The following is a 21,677-nucleotide window of genomic DNA, read 5'->3' on the forward strand; positions in this document are numbered from 1 at the left end:
TCCCCGGCCGCACAGGGGCACGCCATGTGACCTGGGGCGGGGGAGGGCTCTCTTAGGAAAAGCCTTTCCCCGGTCGCGGCAGACGTGGCACAGAGCACAGACGGCCCCCACGGGTCCGTGTCTTTTGAAGGTGGTTAGGCTGGGGGGACCCTGGTGTTTCCACCGACAGCACCGGACCCGGCGCCTCGGAGGGGGGGGGGGTCTGCGCTCCTCCCGCCGTCCGTGCGGACTCCTATGTTAACTGGAAAGCCCCAGGGGCATCGCAGGCTTTGCCTACATTTGCTATTCTGGTGCGTCCCCGAGAAAACATCCGAAAATGTGAGCATTTGCCTCACTGGCTCCTTGGTGCTTCTCCCCTCGTCTTTCCGTGACTTATTTTATTTATGTTCGTGTTTGCGTTTGTGTCTGTGATTTGCAGACGATGTGTGCCAATGGGAAGGTTTGCAATTTGTCTTAATTGTATATTTTATTGTACAATTTATTGGGAATTGTACAATTCCCAAAATTGTATAGTTTATTGGGAATACGTGTCCTTTATTCCTATTTTCATTATATTTCTGTAATTGTATTCATATGCTCATATAGTTCATAAGCTCTGTATATATTATAACGTGTAAGTGCGTAAAACGAGCATCGGTATTTTATTCCAAATCCTGTTTCCGTCCTGTGACTTATTTCTGTTTCGTTTATAGATTTGTGGGTTTATGTGTGTAAATTATACATTACATAAATTCCAATTTCTATAACGTGTTATGATTACATTTTGTTTCTATTCTGATTTTATTTTTACAACTTAGTCGTGTCTTATCTTACATATTTATTTATATAATTTATAAGTTTTGCGTATAATTATAAATTAGATAATTTAGTTTCTGTGATTCATCAATATATTTTGTTCCTATTCTAATTTCTATAACTTACTTATGTTTTTAATACGACTTATCTATACATTTTATAAAGTCTGTGTTTAAGTTATATGATTTGCAATTTCTATCACTTAGTATTAAAACATAACAATTATGAAGTTATTATATATGTAATTTATTATGAATTTATAACTTATTCCATATTCTATATTGTCCATTGTCGTGGTAGAATTTCAGAAAAACCCAATTTAGGCTGGGTTGGTGGGTGGAGATTCAGGGGGGATGGGGACCCAGTGGGGGATGTAGACCCGGAGGGGGATGGGGACCCAGGCAGGGAGGGAGACCCAGGAGGGAGGGAGACCCTGGCAGGGGTGCATCCGCACTCAGGAGGAGCTGCCCGCCCGCCTGCCCAGGGGTTTGGGGGACCACACGTGGCTCAGCCTGCGCCCCAGCAGAACTGGCTGATACAGGGCGGGAGGGGCTGCCGGAGGCGTGGTGCCCTCGGCATGACTCACGTGTCTCTCCGTCCATGACTCTCCCTCCGGCCAGGGCCAGCCGCACCCTGCGTGACTCACCCCTGCGTGGCCCTGAACATCTGCAGCTTTGAGGGGTGCTGGAGCCCACAGCGGTGGACGGCTTCGTGCACTGTGGTCTGCTCGTAGCTGGGACCGAGGAGCTACATGCCTTGGTCACTGGACACGGGGCCCGGGCTCCTGGTCCCGGTGGTGACATTTGGCCCCGGGAGGCAGTATGGGGAGCGGCCGACCCAGGAGAGTTTCTGCCGGGAGTCGGGAGCCCCCTGACGTGGTCGCCTGTGATGAGACAGAGTCAGCAGTGCTGGGCTGGAACTGGTAGACCGGCCGTGTAGACGGAGATCTTAGATTAGGTCAGGAAGAGATTGGGAGGGGTTGCGGCTGGCCAGTGCTGCTGGGTGTTGAATCATGGCATCTCCTGACTGTCCCAGGGGGGCTCGAGCCGGTCACGAAGTGCGAGCGTCCCTTTTGCAAACCTCGGCACAGTCTTGGAGCCGCCGGCATCCGGGGAACCCAGACACGGGCAGGGCGGGGGGATGTGTCTTCATGATTGAGTCGAGGGGGGACTTTCTGGGGAAGCTGGCCCCTCCGTGCCCCGGAATTTCTGTCCCGCTCTGTGTGGGGGGCACTCCCAGGGGGTAGTCCCCGGGATTCTGTCATCTGTGGGGACGCTGTGGCTTTGTGACCAGGAAAAGGGGGTCCCCAGGGGGCAGAGGGCAGGGAGAGCCCCGAGCCCTGGGATCCAGGCTGAATGGTCTCAGCCCCAGTGCCTGGGGGTCTTGCCCACAAGTGAGGCTCTCCCTCTGGGGCCGAGGGCATTCTCCTGGGGCACGCAGGGGGGTTGGGGAGGAGGCCGAGAAGGGTGCAGTCTCCCTTTGCCCCTCCACTGTCAGACCTGCCCTTGCTGACCCTGGGGTCTTGGGAGCAGTGGACTCTGTGGTTGGTTTTAGTGACCGGATGGCAGCGTTGGCCGTGGTCTGTAGCAGAGAGTCCTGGACGAGAGCCACAGCAGACAGGGCAGCCTGGGGGTATGGGGGCTGGAGGGCGTTTGGAGAGCCTGCCCCCGTCCCTGCTTGCTCTGCTCCTGGATTTGCGTGGGGGCTGCAGGGCGTCAGTGAAAGGGGTGTGCAGGGGACCCATGGCCTCCTCGGAGCAGGGACAGGGAAGGCTGGGCAGGGGACGAGGCAGCGTTTTAGGGAGAGTGAGTTCCTGGTCTGTGATTCTGGTGTTCACAGACACACAGCCACGTGCACACAGACACAAGCTCCCATGCAGTGCATACACATGCCTAACACGCCGTTGTGCACAGAGACACGTGCTCCCATGCAATGCATATACACGCCTAACGCATGCCCACATGCACACAGACACGGGCTCACGTGCAATGCATACACACGCCTGAGACACACGCTCGTGCACACAGACGCGTGCTCCCATGCAGTGCATACACACAGCTAACATGTGCCCACAGGCACACGCACAGGCTCCCGTGCAGCGCATACACACGCCCGTAAGCAGTGCGCACACGTAGAAACACACACGCGAGTCCGTGTAGACGGCTCTCTCGTTTGCTCTCCTCGCCGAGTCTGTCCATCCCCATTCTCTCTCACGAGGCAGAAGTCACAGGAATTGGGAGTCACACAGAAAAGTCTGTATTTCGTTCACATGTGTTGCTGTTGGTTTCCGAGCATCGCAGAGAGCCCTGTCTGCTTCCCCTTTGTAAGCGTCCCCCTTCCGCCCGAGGGTGACATCGTCCCCTCTCGGAACCCGTCCGGCTCAGGGATGGGCCCTCGGAGCCAGACGGCCTCCCCAGGGCAGGGTGGGAGGTGGACGTCTGGGAAAGCTGTCCCATGGGGATGGCCGGTGAAGCGCGTGCGGCGGAACAGGTGCACATTTCTCTGTAAATAGGACCACCGACGTGGACACGCGTGCGTGTTTATGCCACGGCCAGCGGGGTCGGCGACGTCGGCGAAATCCCACGTGCTGCCTCAGGGAAACCTGCCGCGTGCAGGACGTCCTATTATTGTGTGTGTTGTGTCTGGACCGCGCGGGTGTAGACGGCCGGACTCCAGGTCTGGGATCCTGAGTACAGCCCACCGTGGGGTCGCTGGGGGTCGCGTAAGCATCGTGCCCGAGACCGCCGGCTTCTGCTTGCGTGTTGTTAGCACACATGTAGGAACACACAGACACACGCGCATGTGCACACACAGATACACACATCGACACTAGATGTAGAGACATGTGCACGTACACACGCAGACAGAACTACAGAAGTATGCACAAAACAAGGTACACACACTTGCACATGTGCCCGCGTGCAAACCATGCACATGTGTCCAATGCACACACACACAAACCACGCCCACCTGCATACATGCACACACAAATCATGCACACGTGTCCACACACACTCACAGAAACCACACCCCCACATCCCTGCATACATGCACACACAAACCACGCACACGTGTCCAATGCACACACACCACCCCCACCTGCACACATGCACACACAAACCATGCACACATGTCCACACCCCCCACACAAAGCACACACACCTGCACACATGCACAAATAAACCATGCACACGTGTCCACACGCACACCCACACACCACCCCCACCTGCACACATGCACACACAAACCACACACACATGTCCAGTGCGCACACACACACATACCACACCAACTTGTGCACATGCACACAGAAACCGTGCACACGTGTCCACACCCCCGCACACAAACCACACCCACCTGCATACATGCACACACAGGCCATGCACATGTGTCCACCCACACACACACCTGCATCTATGCTCGCACACACATGCATGCCCCACGCACACATGACGGAGGACGCAATTATGGAGCGCCACCTGTCTGAGACGCTCCGTGCAGCTGAGCATGTGCCCACATGGGACGGCACCCACGCGTGTTCGTGGAGCTCCCTGCGGGGAGGCCGGGGTCCCCTCGGCTTCCGGACCTCACGGTCCCCGTCCGGCCTGCGGTCAGTGTCCTCACAGCCCACGCGGGCTTCTCCAAAATGTCCTTACGTTGCCTTTTCTGCTGCCGGCCAGAAACGGGCACTGGGCCACGGCACGGAAACGGTTTCCATCAAAACACTCGGGACCAGAGAGAAAACGCGGCTTGTCTCAGCGGACGCCCCGCTTGAGCGATCCCAGGAGCTCAGAAGACCATTTCTGTGCGTTTCTGAGTAGTTCAGTGCATTTGCAGGAAACGCAGGTTGGGTGTGTAGTCGGGGAAGTTTGTCATAAATGGGGCTTTTCTGTCCGGGTGTGTGTTTTCGTCACGTACGGGGAATTGTTAGTCATTATTGGAGGGGGGGTCTGTCGTTCATGAAGGACACACGGGCGAAATTCGTACACACATTTTTAAAAATTTATACACATTTGGGAAAATTGTTATACACATTTTTTAAATTATTATGCACATTTTTACATTGTTATACACATTCTAAATTGTTATACACATTTTTTAAACTGTTATACACATTTTTTAAAATTATGCACATTTTCTTAAATTGTTATACACTTTTTTAATTGTTATACACATTTTAAAAAATTGTTATACATATTTTTAAAAATTGTTATACATATTTTTAAATTTTTATGCACTTTTTTATTGTTACAAACTTTTTAAAATTGGTACATAAGAAAATTATGCACATTTTCTTAAATTGTTATACACTTTTTTAATTTGTTATACACATTTTAAAAATTGTTATACACATTTAAAAAATTATTATCTACATTTTTGTTATACACATTTTTAAATTGTTGTAGACATTTTTTAAATTGTTATACACTTTTTAATTGTTACACACATTTTTAAAATTGTTATACACTTTAAAATTATGCACATTAAAAAAATTGTTATGCACATTTTTTAATGGTTATATACTTTATTATTACACACATTTTATTAAATTGGTAGACCTGTTTATTAATTGTTATACACATTTTTAAAATTGTTAAACACTTTATTGTTCAACACATTTTTAAAAATTGTTATACACTTTTTTAAATTGTTACATACATTTTTAATTGTTATACCCATTTTTTAAAATTGTTATGCACTTTGTATTGTTATACACATTTTTAAAATTATGCACATTTAAAAAATTGTTATACACTTTTTATTGTTATACACATTTTTAAAAATTATGAAATATTTTTAAATTGTTATACACTTTAAAAAATTTTTGTTGTTTTTTTGGGTTGTTTTGTTATACACTTTTAAAAATTGTTATACACTTTTTAAATTGTTATATAGTTTTTTATTGTTACACACATTTTTAAAAATTGCTACACTTTTTTTGTTATACACATTTTTTTGTTATACACTTTATTGTTACATATATTTTTAAAAATTGTTATACACTTTTAAAAATTGTTATACACTTTTTTAATTGTTATACAGTTTTTTATTGTTACACACATTTTTTTAAATTGCTACACGTTTTTTTAATTGTTATACACATTTTTTGTTATACACTTTATTGTTACACATAGTTTTAAAAATTGTTATACTTTTTTAAATTGTTATACACATTTTTAATTGTTATATACATTTTTAAAAATTGTTATGCACTTTGTATCGTTACACACATTTTTTAAATTATGCACATTTAAAAATATTGTTACACACATTTTAAATTGTTATACACATTTTCAAATTGTTATAGACATTTTTTGTTACACACATTTTTAAATTGTTGTACACTTTTAAAAAATTGTTATACACTTTTTATTGTTATATACATTTTTTTAAATTGTTACACACATATTTTTTTAATTGTTACATTGCTAAATGTTACGATCACCAGCTGTTTCCAGCGTAAACTGTCGTCTTCCTTCTCGGCATAAACATGTGCGTGTCGAAGACATGACACCTTCCGGCGTGTTCTACGTTTTAAAAACCAACTAACTCTTGCAAACGCCATGAAGTCCAGAAAAATTTCAGTCCCCATCTTTTTTTAAAAAAATATTGCCTTCTTAATTTTGGCACGACTGTTTTCCTGATTTCTAACCGGACTCTCTGTCCTCGTAGGCCAAGACTTCGACTTGGCGGACGCCCTCGACGGTAAGTCCTGCTGCGATTTAATATTCATGAGGCGACAGGTGTCGTGTTAGAATTGTGTGTCTGAACGGACGACGGGTGTTTCGTCTGAACGTAGTCAGTGTATCGCGTGTGGACCCGGGAAGGGACTCACACGGGGGGACGAAAAGCCCGTCGCTCTGGGTAGTGGGAGGAAACCTTCCCAGCGCAAAGACCCCCTTGGTCTCGGTCTCAGCAAAGGCCGCGTCCGGCATCAGGCTGTGCACCCGTCCCCGGGGGTCCTGTTGGGCTCACAATTCACGCTCCAGTCCCTGTCCACTGCCAGAGCCATGGGGGCTGTGTGTGGTGATTTGGACATTCTCCCGACTTTTTTTTAGAGCGCATGGGGCATCCTTGAGAGTTGGTACCGTTCCTCAGCGACGGGTCTTGCTGATTCGATGTCTTTTCTCTCTAGACAAGGAGAAGAAGCCCACGGCACCGCCCAAGAGACCCAGCGCTGGTAAGAAGCCAACGGGCCTGGCGGGCACAGCGGAGGACGTCTGCCGGACAGCTCTTGGGGCCGTGCACCCTCCCGCTCATCCAACAGCTGCTCAAGACGTAGACAACCACAGAGACGAATGCTTTGGGGGATCTGGGTGCAGACCGGTTCCTCCTGGAGCCATGGTGTCGACGTTGGCCACCGGGTGCCATGTGTTTTGGGCAACACTGGGGTCTGACGTGTCTTGGGGATGATTTCGGGTCGTCTGGACGGTGTCTTTCTGGAGGGCTCGCTCTGTGTTTGGATGTGCGTTGCGTAGGAGAAGCAGTTTCCGGGGCCGAGATGCCGGTACAAGCCGTGAGCAGACCCGGTCTCCAGCCGCTAGGACACACCTACCCGTTCTAGGCGGGGTTCCTTCCAAATGAAAGTCGGGAACCGGGAACGAGAGTCTGATCGTTGCTTCTTGGCCAACCAGACGTCAAAATCGTGGCGGTCTTACCGCTGTTGTTGTTTTAATTTGTTTTTAATAGAATAGCTTTGTTTAGGAACAGGGCTCCCCGGCCAGAATGTCCCGTCAAGAGTGAAAGGGTAGCACCTGCCGTGTTCAGACCCGCGTCCTTGCGCGGCGCGGGGTGAAAAGGTTTTTGGATTAGAGACTGTTGAAAACCTGACTTGCCACCGTAGTTCAGTGCCGTGCAACGGGCAGATCCGCCAACCTCGCTAACGTAGCAGGAAATTGGAAAGGGGTCATAATACCAAGGAAACCCGTGATGCCAGCAGGAAGGGTCCCATCATTTCGTTGAGGGAATCCCGGTGTAGGTGCATGCCCGCCTGAGTCTGCTGCCCCATTTCTGCGTCCACCGTGTCGTGTCTGCCTTACAGAGGACGCTGGCCACGGGGAAGGGCTGGTTTCGGATGGGACGGTAATGGCGAAGGATTCTCGGTGGGCAGAGTTGGAATCCCAGCTTGGCCCACGTGGTGCCGTGAATGAGTACAATTCCTTTTTGTGGGTTTTTTTTTTTTTTCTTTGTCTCTTGCTCCTTTCCTCGGAGAGGTCAGGAATTCGGCTCTTCTGTTTGGACCCGGGTCAGACTGGTGTTTGCCGTCGTGTTTGGGGAGGTGGGGATGCAGGGGTTCCTCCGTGGCTTAGGGAGCTGAATTCCTTCCTGGGTCTTCAGGGTTAACAGTCCGTTTCCCTTGTAGACGATGACGGGTTCAGTCTGGAAGATGCCCTCGGCGGCGGCGGAGGACACAGTAAGTACCTTTGGGAAGTCTCCTGGGTGGCCGACTTCGGTTACGATCACCAAATTATCATCGTTCCCGAGAGCCTTGTGCCTCTCAAGACAGAACTTGCCGTTACCACGAACACATGGGGAATGGTGCGTTGTTGTTGGCTCTTGTTGGGTTTCTGGTTTTCACCTGTTTTTGCTTTTATTGAATAAAAATTAAAAAAGGGTTTCCAGTCTTTGCAATGGTCACTTGCCAGGTTAAGTGCCCCGTGCACTCACTCAGCCAGAGCCCTAGCCGTGCAGGAACGGTTTGTGGCCGCCATATTGAAATTCTCAATAGAGTTTGAACGAGGGGCCCTACATTTTTATTTTGCACTGGGTCCCACGAATTCTGTACCTGGTCCAGGCACTTGCTTTAGTTTCTAACAGAAATTTATGGAACTGTTGAAACCATCCAGTTCTCTCGAAGGTAGGGAGGACAGGTGGATGATGATGGGAAGAAATGGGCTGGTGGCTGGGTTTGGTGGTCTCCACCGTGAGAAAGGATATGCTCCCCTTTGTAGCTGTTTGGGAAACCCTCTGTAGGAAAACGGGTGTGTTTTCTTTCTTGTGTTTTGGGGTTTTTCGGCTGACTCCTCACAAATGCAACACTTGCGTTTTTTACCAACAGATGACCCAGTACCACCGAATCCACCCAAACCTAAGCCTCATCCAAACCCCAACCAGCCGGGATCTTCGGGTAAGACCCCTTCCCTGAACGCACACTGTGCATTTCTCAGACTACGGTGGTCTCCCTGTCGGCCGAGAAGTCGTCCTATTAGATCAGCATAGCCTTCATGGGGTGGGGGGGGGACTCCCTGGGACAAGGCCATTCCGGGTTTCCAGGAGTGAGACATGAGTTCTTGAAAAGGTGTTTTTGGTTTGGATTTGACTTTCGGTGCAATGTATTTTCGAAATTAAAGGAAATAAATTCGGCGTGTCAGTTGGCCACATCTGGTTTCTCTTTTGTGCGTGGCTTGCTTGTGTCTCTGGTTCTGGGTTACATTTGAGGAAAATGGGCATGTCCTGTCTGGTCGAGAAGCCCACGTCACCCACGTACAAATCCTTTCTTCAGTCATTTATGATGAAAATATTTCTCCCCTTATTTTACCCTTTGGGTATTTTTCGCAGTGGTTTTTGGCAAGTGGTCTTGGAATATGTGTGCATGTGTGTGTGTTTTCCCCGTGGGATCTTTTATGTTCGAATGGCTCCCCTGCGTCTTTGTGGCTGTTTTTTCTTTTTAATTTAGCACTCACTGGGTCATTGTCTCTCATCCCTCTGGGGAGAAAGAAAATCCGCCTTTTATTGTCATTTGAATGGTTTCCAGTGAGAAATCAATTTGCAGAATGCCAACCGTTTGCAAAATTGAGCTTTTTTGCTTTGGAATCCGTTTTCTGTCCTCTTTTCTTGTTGCCGTTCCTATAAACGTTATTTCTAAATTGCTTTTGCTTGTTGGTATTTGTTTCTGTGAATACATTTTATGCCCATTATTTTTCTGCTTATTTCTGGGATATGGAAATGAATTTCACACGTCTTTCCTCATGGGCCACTTAATGATGAATCCTTATTACCTGTTAATAATTTTGCCTTCATCGTTTAGTTTTTTATGAAAAGACTATCATATTATTTGCAAATGATTTTTCAATCAAATGTGGTTTTTTTTATGTTTATATTGTCTCTTTCCAGTTTTCTTGTATTTGAATCCTTGCGCCTTGGCTAGAAAACCCATATTAAATTTCATCGACTGTATGTGTTCATCAGTGCCTATGAGCATTTTTTTTCTTTTAACCCGTGAATATGACAAGATATACTGAACGATGTCTTTCTACAGAATACGTCCTTGACTTCTTGGAACAAACCGTATTTAGTTATGATAGGTTTTGTTATTTTGTTAAACTGATGCATTACATCTGATATGTATCAGCCAGCTACTGCTGCGTAACAAAAATGCACGAACCCAGTGTGCTTTAAAATTTTTTTTAATGGTTACGTCTCAGAGCGCCTGGGGGGCTCAGTCAGTTGAGCATCTGACTCTTGGTTTCAGCTCACGTCATGATCTCAGGGTCGTGAGATCGAGCCCCCCATCTGGGTCATGCTCCTCATGGAGTCTGTTTAAGATTCTCTCTGTACCTTCCCCCCTACTCATGCTCCTTTTCTCTCTCAGTCTCTAAAATACAAAAATGAAATCTTAAAAAAAAAAAAAATTTGTCATGTGTCAGCGAGTTTGGGGCGAGGCACGGCTGATCTCGACCCTCCTGACTGTCCGATATGGCAGGTGACCCTGTGTTTTTGTCTCCTAGGTGGCTTTTCAGATTCTGATCTCATTGATGGAGCGTCAGATGGAGGTAGAGTTATGGCTTCTCTTTTCTCCCTGTCGTGCACCTGCTGTACACAATGACGTCAGGGTCTACAGTCTGACCCTCAGTGAAATCACAGTCAACTGCTTGGAAATCTCTTCCCATCTCCGCCATTTGTAGACGCATCAAGGATGAGGACCGTAAGGCCTGCCCCACCAGGGCTGGTCTCTGGTTGCTGTACCATGGTTCAGGGAGCTACCCGCCATATGCATGGGGCTGACTGCACATTCTCAGACATCTCCTGAACGTCCCAGTCACCTGTTTTTTTTTTGGTGTTTTTTTGGTGGCTATTGGGTGCCATCAATGACATGTGGTCTATTATTTAGTGAATGTAGAAATGAAAGATTCTCCACCTCTCTTTTTAAAACCTTAGCTTAGAGTAGGGTCCAGAGCAGTACTTATATATAATACATCTTGTATATAAATATATATATAATATATATATAATATATATAATATAATCAAATAAAATAATATAATATATATAAAAATTTAAGTTTACAATAATATAATAATGTCTTAATAGTAGTTAGAATATATTAATATTTATGATATTTACATGTAGCTGGTCTTAATATACACTTACAGTTCACCCTTGACCAACACAGGTTTGGTCTGCATGAGTCCATTTATTTCGATAAATACAATATAATCTTATAAATGTATTTTCTCTCCCTCATAGTTTTCTTTCTTTTTTTTTTCTTACGATTTTCTTAATCACATGTTCTCTTCCCTACCTTACTTTATTGTAAGAGTATTTTGTTGTAATAGTGCAATACATAGGGGACGCCTGGGTGCCCTAGTTGGTTAAGTGGCTGCCTTTGGCTCAGGTCGTGATCTCGGGTTCCTGGGATCGAGTCCCACATCGGGCTCCTTGCTCAGTGGGGAGCCTGCTTCTCCTTCAGCTGACCTGCCTGCCTCTCCCCTGGCTTGTGCTCTCTCTCTGACAAATAAAGTCTTAAAAAAAAAAAAAAGTACAGTATATAATACATAGAACATACAACATGTGTGTTATCAACTGTTTTGTTATCAGGAAGCCAACAGTCAACAGTAGGTCATTAGTAAGTAGTTAATTTTCGGGGGAATCAAAAGTTGTATATGGATTTTTTGCCTGTACCATGGGTTGGCTCTCCTAACCCTCTTAGGTTGCTCAAGGGGTCCCCAGTACATATCCTGGGAGTCAATTAGGAACATGGTTTGGATCACCCCGTAGCCATGGGCTGGGTCTTAGGTGGGCTCCAAGGCCCTGACTGGGATTCTTCCCAGGCCAGCAAGAGGGGTCCGCATCCGTAAGGCACGCAGGACTTACTGGCTCTCCTGCGGCCCACCATGAGAGGAGTGGTTTGAGTCAGGAGCTGAGCCTGCGTGTCAGAAAAACAGGGATGAGTCCGATGATGTTTAGCAAAGTCGGGACTCAACGAAAGGAAAGGACTCTCTGAGTTCCTTCACAACTCAAGGTCCCAGGAGTTGATCTCTGGGATGATATTTTCTTTGCCAAAAATCTTCCCAGCACGACTTGTCTGCGAGCCTGTTTCTCCCTGGCAGGAGGCGGTGGCGGCGGCGGCGGTGGCGGTGGCGGCGCTGGCGGAGGAAGCCAAAATCATGACGGTGGGGAGCAGGGTATGTACACGTGGTTTCTGATGTCTTGGGTTTCTTATAGGCACTGTTGAGAAAAAGCAGAATGCAGTGGTCAAGACCAAACGTGTTGTGTTGGCTCTGTTGTCCTAAAGATGATGGCGGGCAACGTCCGAGTGTCGTTGCCTTGCCCCATGCACATCCCAAGCGCTCTGCTGAAGTGGGTCATTGACGTTCTCGAGTCGGTTCAGCAAGGGGGTACGGATGACACCCACACGTTAGGTTCACTCATCTTCCCACGGTGCCCTACGAACCCTAACCCTAACCCATCTTTATTACCTGCGGTTCCCCAGAGAAACGGAACCATTGGGATCTATCTAGAGGTAGATGTAGGTATAGATCTACAGAAAGAGATTGATTGTAAGGAATTGTCCCCCGTGATTGTGGACACTGAGAAGATCTATGATCTGCTGACTGCAAGCTGGACAACCAGGAGAAGGTCTGGTGTGGTTCAGTCCAAGTCCAGAGGACTGGGAACCAAGAAAGCTGGAGGGCAAGTCCCATCCTGAGTCTCAAATCCCAAGAAGTAGTAGCCTCCATGCACAAAGGGCAGACGAAGATGATGTCCCATCTGTGTGCTCTGTTCCGTGCAGGCCCTCTATGGGTGGGTTGATGTCCATCCTCACTGGTGAAGGCCACCTGCTTCATGCAGTCTGTAGATACAGACATTAATCTTTTGCGAGAACATCTATATGGACACACCTGGAAGGAATGTTTTCCCAGTCATCTGGGCACCCCTGGGCCCAGTCAAATGGACACAATTAACCTTCACACCATCCTTGATTGACTCATGGAGTGGGATGTCCTGTGCCGCCACCACGCTTAGAAATAGCTTAGCTGTCCACGTGGCGGGGATACACGCGGTGTGAGAGTTACTGATAGTACGTGCCGTGTGCTTCTTCCCACAGCCGACTCCCCGGGGGTAGTCCCTGGCATCATCGGGGCCGTCGTGGTGGCCGTGGCCGGAGCACTCTCTAGCTTTATCGCCTACCAGAAGAAGAAGTTGTGCTTCAAAGCAAACGGTAAGGTTTTTGTGGCCGCGTCCTTCCCTTCATGCCTTACTAACTTGAAAGCTCTGCTTTCTCGAAACTAAAACAATGCGGATGTCCCGTTGGCATGAGACGCGTGGGAGGTGGCTGATAGTTCCAGAGATTGTTGGTAATAGTGGGATTGGACTCTGTAGCTTCCATTCCGGTGCCACCCGTGTGGAGTTCTGCAAATTTTGCCAGTCAGTAACCACCCCTGTCTTTGGGTTTTCCGTCTCTAAAGGTGGGGGGAGGATCACCTGCACACCATCAGCCTTTTGTGAGAATTCCTAGGGCTGTGCGTGAACGTCTTGACAGGTCGATTGGAGAAATGTTAGCTCCTGGAAATGTTTATTCATCCCAACGTATAACTGCGGTCATCCTCGTCCCCCTCACGACAAGAGCGATGACTGGAAGGGCCGCCATATTGTTTTCTCCAACCAAGGGAATTAAAATCGAAATGCAGGGTGGCTGATGGCCTTTGTGGTATCCCTGAACTGACAGGTACTCTGACAGGGTTTGGGATATAAAATTTATAGGAGAATGTGGAGGGTGTCATACCCACCAGCATAGGGATTGGAACTCCATCGTTGGGTGTTTGGGTACCATACAGGCAAGAGTCCCTGAGTTACACAGGCTTTGCCTTGAAGTCCGTAAGTTCTGTTTTGAACATGGCTCATGCGCTTGCATCTCTGGGTTGCTCTAAGTCTTGCCTTCCCTCTTGCAAGATGAACACGAGGGGTGGACTCTGCTGTGGCTTTAGGGGTCCCATGATCTGTGGATGGAGCCTCATGCTGTCTGAACTTCTCAACCCACCTGTAGTTTCAAGTCCAGATTCATACTTAGCCATTGACCTCCATCTTCAAGGACCACTGCCTGAAGACTCTAGGGAAATTCACCGAAGATTTGAATAGATGGTGATACAAAATTTGTCTATAAGGAGGGAGTCGACCCTCAATCTCCCATCATTCTAGATTTTTAGATTCACAGACTCTGTTTGTAGCCTGAAACTGAAAGTCCCAAACGGCTTGTAGGTTCAGAGACTTTTCTCCTTACAGCGAAGGGGAAGGGTACCTGATGATGTCTATTTCCCACGTGTGACCGGGCACCTTCCATCAGGGGCTCTCAGGAAACCATGCTCCGTTGTCTGAATGTTAAGTATCCAGCATGTCCAAATGGATAGATGACCGAGGTCAAGGACACGCCCAAGTGGACAGATGACCAAGGTCAAGGACGTGCCCAAATGAAGAGATGAGCGAGGTCAAGGAAATGCCCAAGTGTGAGGTCAAGGACGTGCCCAAATGGAGAGAGAGCTGAGGTCAAGGACGAGCCCAAGTGGACTTCATTTCTGCCCCCCTCTCTGAAAACGCTCAGCTGAGAGCCCGATGCCCAGCCAGGAGAGAAGGAAGGCATGCCTGCTAGGGAAGAATGATGGGAAGTCTGGGCACAACGGTTTTCTGAAAATCTATAGGTGACTGTCAAATCCAATTTGGATTTCCAAATTCAGTCATATTGTGGACCTGCAAAGCCTTTCTGTCACCTCGGGTTTGAGATATATGACCCCCTTGGATGTTACGATGCCAATGTGACATTCATACGCCGAGGCACAGGGATTTGGGGGAGGACCCAAGAATCATAATGGACTTGATGTTGTCCCGTACTTGGAATGGGATTAGGAACTTGGGAAACCAAGTGTTCTCCGTCCCTCTGTCCCCCATTCCTGGTCATTCATCTACCCAGAATTTTGCACAGTCTCTCGTTCTGCGTGAGTGAAGTGAATATCAGGAGTGACTTTACCATCTTGATTTGCTTTCTGGTTTTTACGGGATTTATGATTTTTGCTGATACAGATGCACAAAGAAAATGTCCAAAAAACCCAAAAAACAAAAAAACGCAACAAGGAAGCTGGTAGCTCTGATTTCAGTCATTAGGGACCTTGGTCTACAGCCATAAAATGCCCATAAGACAAAGAAAATTAGATGATGTTTTTCAGTCAACCCCAGGATGGTATCACAGGAGAGTGAGCGACGTCTTCCAAGTCCATGAAGAGACATTTTGGCGTTCTTGACCTATTAGTAGATGAACTCGGGGTTTGTCTCCATGGCACGTTTTTTATGAAGATGTAGAATTGAAGTGTTGGATTCAGGCATTGGGATCGTCAACATCCTAGACCTTTCAGTGGGGTTTGTGCAGGACTGTTGGTGGGTGTTCTTGTTGGGTTGGTGCAGCTGTGCGCATGGACATTTCCTAAGAAGGACATGGCCGTTGTGCATCCCAGTGCTTGAAGAAACCATGGTTTTGGGGGAAAACCATGGTTCTATAAGAGTGGGCGTTTCCATAGAGTGTGGTTCTCTAGGACCTTGTCATCGCGTTGAATTTGGTAGGGTCTGTTGAGTTGTGCGTGAAGGTCCGTCTCCATCAAGTGGGTGGTCTCTCTTTGGGGAAATGCATCCATCAGATACCAGAATTCCGGCTCTACATTCTCTGAAGTGCTATTTAGTATCATGTTGGGAGCCGATGCCCAAAACAGTGTCCGTGGCCAACGCGGCTTGGTAGATCTTGTCCTTTATTCCTGGAGATTTTGATGTGTGCCTAAGAGTTTAATGTGGCTTTTTTGCAAATGGCGCACGCTGGCCTGTGAAGAGGGTGTGGGCTCGTGGCCGATGTGGGTGTTTGTGGTTTGCCGTGTTGGCTTTGAGCGGCCAACGGCATGCATGGCGACCCGCTCTGGGCGACTGTCATTTGCTCTGCACGATGCTGTCCTTCCGTGTGCCTGGCGGCGGATGTGGGCTCTCCCGCGTGTCCCTGTGCTTTTTCCAGCAGGTGTTTGAGGTATTGCTGGGCTGAGCTGCGCTGCTGTCCTGTCCCTTGTCTTCCTCTCCCTCCCAACATCCATCCCTACCTCACCTCCCTCTCGTCCTTGAACTGGCTTCCATCTTGGACCCATGCCTCCCACGGCCCCTTGTCCTTTAAGCATCGCTTTAAGAAAATCCTAAAAACCCATTGCACTCCTGAGCACGCAGACTGTCTTTGTCAGAGCCGGCGGCTGCTGCCCGGGGCTTTTGCACGTGCTGGGAGCTCTGCGGAGCTCCCCCGTCCCTTTTTCCGTTTGGTTCGGTTTTCATTTCTCGACCTTTCGTTTCAGATGAGCCGCGGCCGTAGGGACAAGCAGGAAACCGTGCGCACGCCTGGAGCTGCCCCCGCGTGATCTGTGTCCGCCGAGACGCAGAGTCTAACGCAAACCCTGGCATTTGCCCCGCTCCCTGCGGCTAGTTAGTCAGTTGTCACGGGGATGGGATGCCTCCCCCCACCCCACCCCACCCCGATCTCGGATTCTGTGTCCCCCGCCCCTCCCCTCACAGATGCACGGAAACTCATAGTATTAGACTGTATTCGTGCACAAGGAGTTTTAGGACGTGAGGAGGAATGCAACTGTTTTCTTCTAAACTTAAATCCGAGGGAAAGACGTTGCGGCAGGCGGCGTGGCAGGTGCGGGGAGGGGGCTTAGCCCATGCCTCCATCCCGCTCGCGAGCGTCCGTCAGATTCACGTTTGCAGGTGAACGGGGCCAAATGGAGGGTCCCGAGGCAAAGCCCGCGTTGCATTTGCAACTTTAAACGTCTGACTTTCCAGCCTCTGGAGTCCTTGGATGCCTTGTCCTCTGCACGTCCAAAGAAGCAGCTCCTCTTTGTTCTCTGACCCGTGTTATTTAAAAAAATAATAATACGGGACTGTCCTGCTTGACTCACTTCCCCAGTAAGGAAAGGAAAAAAAAAAATCCCATTATTTAGGAACAACCGAAGAATGTCACCGTCGTAGAATATGAAAGTCTGTTGAGAACGGAGCGGAGCGTGTCCCCGGCCGGAGAGTCTGTACACTCTGGATCGTCCCGTAAATGGGAAATCGTCCATGGGTGTTTCCTGCCCCGGGCATGTTCTGGTGTCTCCTTTCTCTGGGTCTCTGGAAGGTTGTGGGGTTCACACAGGTGGTGAATGGGGAGGGACCTGTCCTGGGGGCTCTAAGTGCTTTGCTCCTGGGTCTGGTCCCCCCCGCCTCCCCGCCCGTGGTCACCTTGGCCACCGCTGGCTCTTTGGAGGATGTCCCTGCCGATCTCTCCGTTCTTATAAAACGAGGCTTGTTCCCCGGTGAGCGTAGGGTTGGGTCTGAGCCCGGTGTGTGCGCTCCCATCCCGAGAAGGAAGTCGTCAGTGTAACGGCCTCAAATCAGTTCAGATCAGCTCGGCGGTGCCTCAGGGCTGTGGTCTTGGCTCCAAATGCACGTCGTGTATGTCCATAAATAGTGCCCAGCCACAGAGGCCCGTAAAGCTGCCCTTTCTATGACGGTCCTACCAGGGGCAAGTGGTCCCCAGCGCCGACGAAAAGCATGTGCATTGGTTTTGTTTATTTTGAGATACGCTGTGGGTGGCCCTTCCTGGTTGCAGGGCAGGGCGGAGAGGGTGGGATGCAGGCTGCGTCTTGTGGAACGGGGTGTCCCCTTAGGAGCAGAGGTGCGTGGTGTCTCCCGGACTTGCCTAGGTCCCCTCTGGGAGATGGGGAGTCTGGCTGTGCAGCCCTGCTGGTCGCAAGACCTGGGCTCTCCTTTGAGTGTCGGCCCCGGACAAGGGCTGTGAACAGGTCCAGCAAAGAGCCCGGCTCTTAGGATCTGGGAGAGGCGCCCGGGGGAGTGACCAAGGCCCGTCAGAATCACGACTGGCAGCACCAGTGGTCCTGGTGTTTGGGCTCCGTGCCCCGTGCAGGCTGGGTCCTGCTCTGTGGAGAGCAGACACCTGTCCTGTCCCAGGCCGCGTCCACCCGCCGCGTCCACCCGGCTCCCCGTGCGTGCGCATTCTGGGGTGCTGCTCCCTCCAGCGTCCAGCCGTGACACGGGTACCTCGAGAAGGTTGTCCGAGGGCCAGCGGTGTGTGACACCAACATCGAAAAGCATCAGAAGGGCACATGCCTCTTCCCGTGTTGTCCCCAAGGGGACGTTGCCGTGACGACGCTGCGTTCTTCCAAAGGTCCCTGTTGCACTCTGCCCTGCGGTGTCACCCGATGGCCTGTCCTCCTGCCGTTGGCTGGGAACCCCGTGTGTGCCCAGGACCGCCCCCGTCCCCCATCCAGCAGGAGACGCACCACCGGTGCCGTTCGGGTCCTCTAGCCGCTCTGGGTCTCCCGCGAGGGGGACAGGGTGACTGACAGTGGGATTCTGTCATGTCCACCGGGACCCGCAGTGAAGGCGTGTGGCGTGTCTGCTCTGTTCTCGCCCCGAGCCGGGCGCTTTGTGCAAACTTCCAAGCTCTGTGAAGGGTCTGGGACGGTGTGTGCTTGGTGGCCGGCATTCCCGAGCGACGCCGTCTGGAAATAAACCGCGTTTTGCCCACGACTCTGTCCCTTGTCTTGAATTCCGTCGACTTCTGGAGGGGATCCCGATCGTGGGGAGGGGACGTTGGGGACAGCGGTCCTGTGCTCGGATGCCAAAGAGAAATTTCCGGGAAAAAAAATTTTCTTTAATGGACGCAAACCAGGAAAACCCAAAATCAAGCCAACGGGACCCGGTGAGGCTCCCTTAGCGTTCGGTTCTGTGTGGACGGAGCTGCCCCGGGTGGGTCTGGGTGTCCGTCTGTCCAGGTCCTGCTGATGTGGGCCGGTGGGGAGGAGGGTGGGGGGCTCACCGTGCTTGGCTTCTGTGTATTGACCCCCTCGGGGCATCGTCTGTGCTTCCTTTCAGCCGACCAGGGTGAGGCCAGCACCAAGGACCAGCAGAGCACCAACGCGGACCAGCCCGGTGAGCCGCGGGTCCTGGGGCGGGTGTCTTCCCGGGACCACGAGCAGAACGAGGTCCACGGGTTTTTTTTCTTTTTTCCCCCAACGAGGGGAGCTTGTCAGGGCCCAAGACAGACGCCGGACTATCGGGTCCACTTTGGAAAGCTTCGTTGGAAAAAAAAAAAATCAGGCGTCTGTGAGAGCGTTTCCCTTATTTATAGGGACGTGGGGACGTACGTGTTGGCCCCGCAAGAGGCAGCGTGTAGGGAATGGGACACGTGCGGACCCGAGATCAGTGTTGTGTGACATCGTAATGTACTTTCCATTTTAAAATGGACACTTTGGGGACATCTGCGTCTCACGGGCTTCGACTTCATTTAAGGTTTATAAACCTTCAATGAGATGCTGAGCAAAATCTCAGCCCAGAATCATCCCAGATGAATAAAACCACGGAAATGGATTTCGGAAATTACGTACGGTGAGATTTGGTGGATCAGAGACATTTTTGTCGCTAGGAGAAAACGCCTTCTCCTGTGTTTTTTTCCTACTTTTCTCGGAGTGTGTATTTTTTCTCGCTAGAGTTGATCACACACTGAAATTTGTTGACTTTTTCCCCCAAGCAGGTCAGGGTCAGGATTTGCTTTCTGTCGGCGGCGGGTTTCGTGCTCACGGATTTTCTAGGGGAGTCACCCGCGTCTGAAGTGTTTCCGGAGCAGCCGGGGACGTGCGGGTTTTGGGGGGAGCCGGGAATGCCTAGTGAAGTCTTTGTCGTCTGTTTGTCCTTGACAGTCCAGTGGAGTCTTCTGGAAAAATAGAAGCTTGGCCACGACGCACGTGCGCGACATTCCCTGCAGAAGGACGAGACTCGCCGGCTGTGTCTTCCCGAAAAACACGTGCACGGGCGGCGGCGGCCACGGCGGGCTCCAGCCCCGTCCTGCCCGCGCCTGTCCTTACATTGAGACGCTTTGTTTTGACCTTGAGATGCGTTGCGCCCGTTTGCACCATGCTGGGTGGACGAGGGGGTTCTAACGCTGCGTGTCGCGCTCCGAGGGGAACGGTGCTTCCCCTCTCCGGGGCTGGTAGGGCTTTCCCCGTGGGGTGGGAGAGACCGATGGTCCATGGCAGAGTCTTTCCAGTACCGACCCCACTCAGGTTCTCCCTCCCGGAACTCTGGGCCGTGTACCACACCACGTGTCCACTAAACAGAACCGTCCCTGGCGTTGACCCTTGGATACAGTGAGATCAACCTTCCACGAGTGTCCTCAAGATTTCCTTCATTGGGTAGGACTTTTTTTGTTTTGTTCTTGTTTTTCACACCAGACTAATAAAAAAGAAACAAGAAACCAAGTACTTTTTTACTGAAATATTTTGCCGTGGGGTGATGTTTAAAGAAGGCTGTGGAAACCAGTGGGATGGACCCCGGGGTCCCTTTTCTGGGACTGTAGGACAGACGATCAACCCAAGTGTGGCCCTGTGTTTTCGGGGTCTTTCTTTCGCTGCCTACTTTCCTTTACTGGTCTTGGTACATCGGGAACAAGGACTTCTCAGCATCCAGATACTCCCCTGCATTGCGTACTTCTCTGTATTCAGACACTCCCCTGCTTGAGACACTCCCCTGCATCAGATACTCCCCTGCATTGCATACTTCTCTGTATTCAGACACTCCCTTGCATTCAGATACTCCCCTGCATCAGATACTGCCCTGGATTCAGTACTTCTCTATATTCACATACTCCCTTGCATTCAGATACTCCCCTGCATCAGATACTTCTATACATTCAGATACTCCTCTGTATTAGATACTTCTCTATATTCAGATACTCCCTTGCTTTCAGATACTCCCCTGCATTGCATACTTCTCTGTATTCAGATACTCCCTTGCATCACATACTTCTGAACATTCAGAAACTCCCCCCATTAGATACTTCTCTATATTCAGATACTCCCTTGCTTTCAGATACTCTCCTACATTGCATACTTGTCTGTATTCACATACTCCCTTGCATTCAGATACTCCCCTGCATCAAATACTACTATACATTCAGATACTCCTCTGTACTAGATACTTCTCTATATTCAGATATTCCCTTGCTTTCAGATACTCCCCTGCATTGCATACTTCTCTGTATTCAGATACTCCCTTGCATCAGATACTTCTATACATTCAGATACTGAATATCTAATACTGAATCTAATACTGAATAACTAATACCCTGTATTAGATACTTCTCTACATTCAGATACTCCCTTGCTTTCAGATACTCCCTTGCATCAGATACTCTCCTGGATTGAAGACTTCTCTATATTCACATACTCCCTTGCATCAGATACTCCCCTGCATCAGATACTTCTATACATTCAGATACTGAATATCTAATACTGAATCTAATACTGAATAACTAATACCCTGTATTAGATACTTCTCTACATTCAGATACTCCCTTGCTTTCAGATACTCCCTTGCATCAGATACTCTCCTGGATTGAAGACTTCTCTATATTCACATACTCCCTTGCATTCAGATACTCCCCTGCATCAGATACTTCTGTACATTCAGATACTCCCCTGTATTAGATACTTCTCTATATTCAGATACTCCCTTGCTTTCAGATACTCCCCTGCATCAGATACTCTCCTGGATTGAATACTACTCTATATTCACATAGTCCCTTGCAT

The 21,677-nt window shown here is 49.3% G+C and overlaps 1 protein-coding gene across 2 annotated transcripts in view; it reads left to right on the forward strand.

The window, feature by feature from the left end:
* CD99 (CD99 molecule (Xg blood group)) overlaps window positions 1-20,348 on the forward strand; it is a 30,431-nt gene extending 10,083 nt beyond the window's left edge. The window contains exons 2-10 of one of the 2 annotated variants that reach the window (XM_080831217.1): window positions 6,469-6,501; window positions 6,932-6,976; window positions 8,159-8,209; window positions 8,855-8,923; window positions 10,524-10,568; window positions 12,126-12,200; window positions 13,124-13,237; window positions 18,967-19,023; window positions 19,791-20,348. In XM_080831217.1, coding sequence (XP_080687343.1) covers window positions 6,469-6,501; window positions 6,932-6,976; window positions 8,159-8,209; window positions 8,855-8,923; window positions 10,524-10,568; window positions 12,126-12,200; window positions 13,124-13,237; window positions 18,967-19,023; window positions 19,791-19,816 — 515 coding nt within the window. In that variant the 3' untranslated portion in view covers window positions 19,817-20,348. Of the gene's footprint in view, window positions 1-6,468; window positions 6,502-6,931; window positions 6,977-8,158; window positions 8,210-8,854; window positions 8,924-10,523; window positions 10,569-12,125; window positions 12,201-13,123; window positions 13,238-16,385; window positions 18,621-18,966; window positions 19,024-19,790 lie in introns of those variants that run through there. The other variant, XM_080831218.1, reaches the window with a different exon arrangement.
* Window positions 20,349-21,677: the final 1,329 nt, after the last annotated feature.

Source organism: Martes martes, assembly GCF_963455335.1.
Source record: "Martes martes genome assembly, chromosome: X".
Taxonomy (NCBI): Eukaryota; Metazoa; Chordata; class Mammalia; order Carnivora; family Mustelidae; genus Martes; species Martes martes.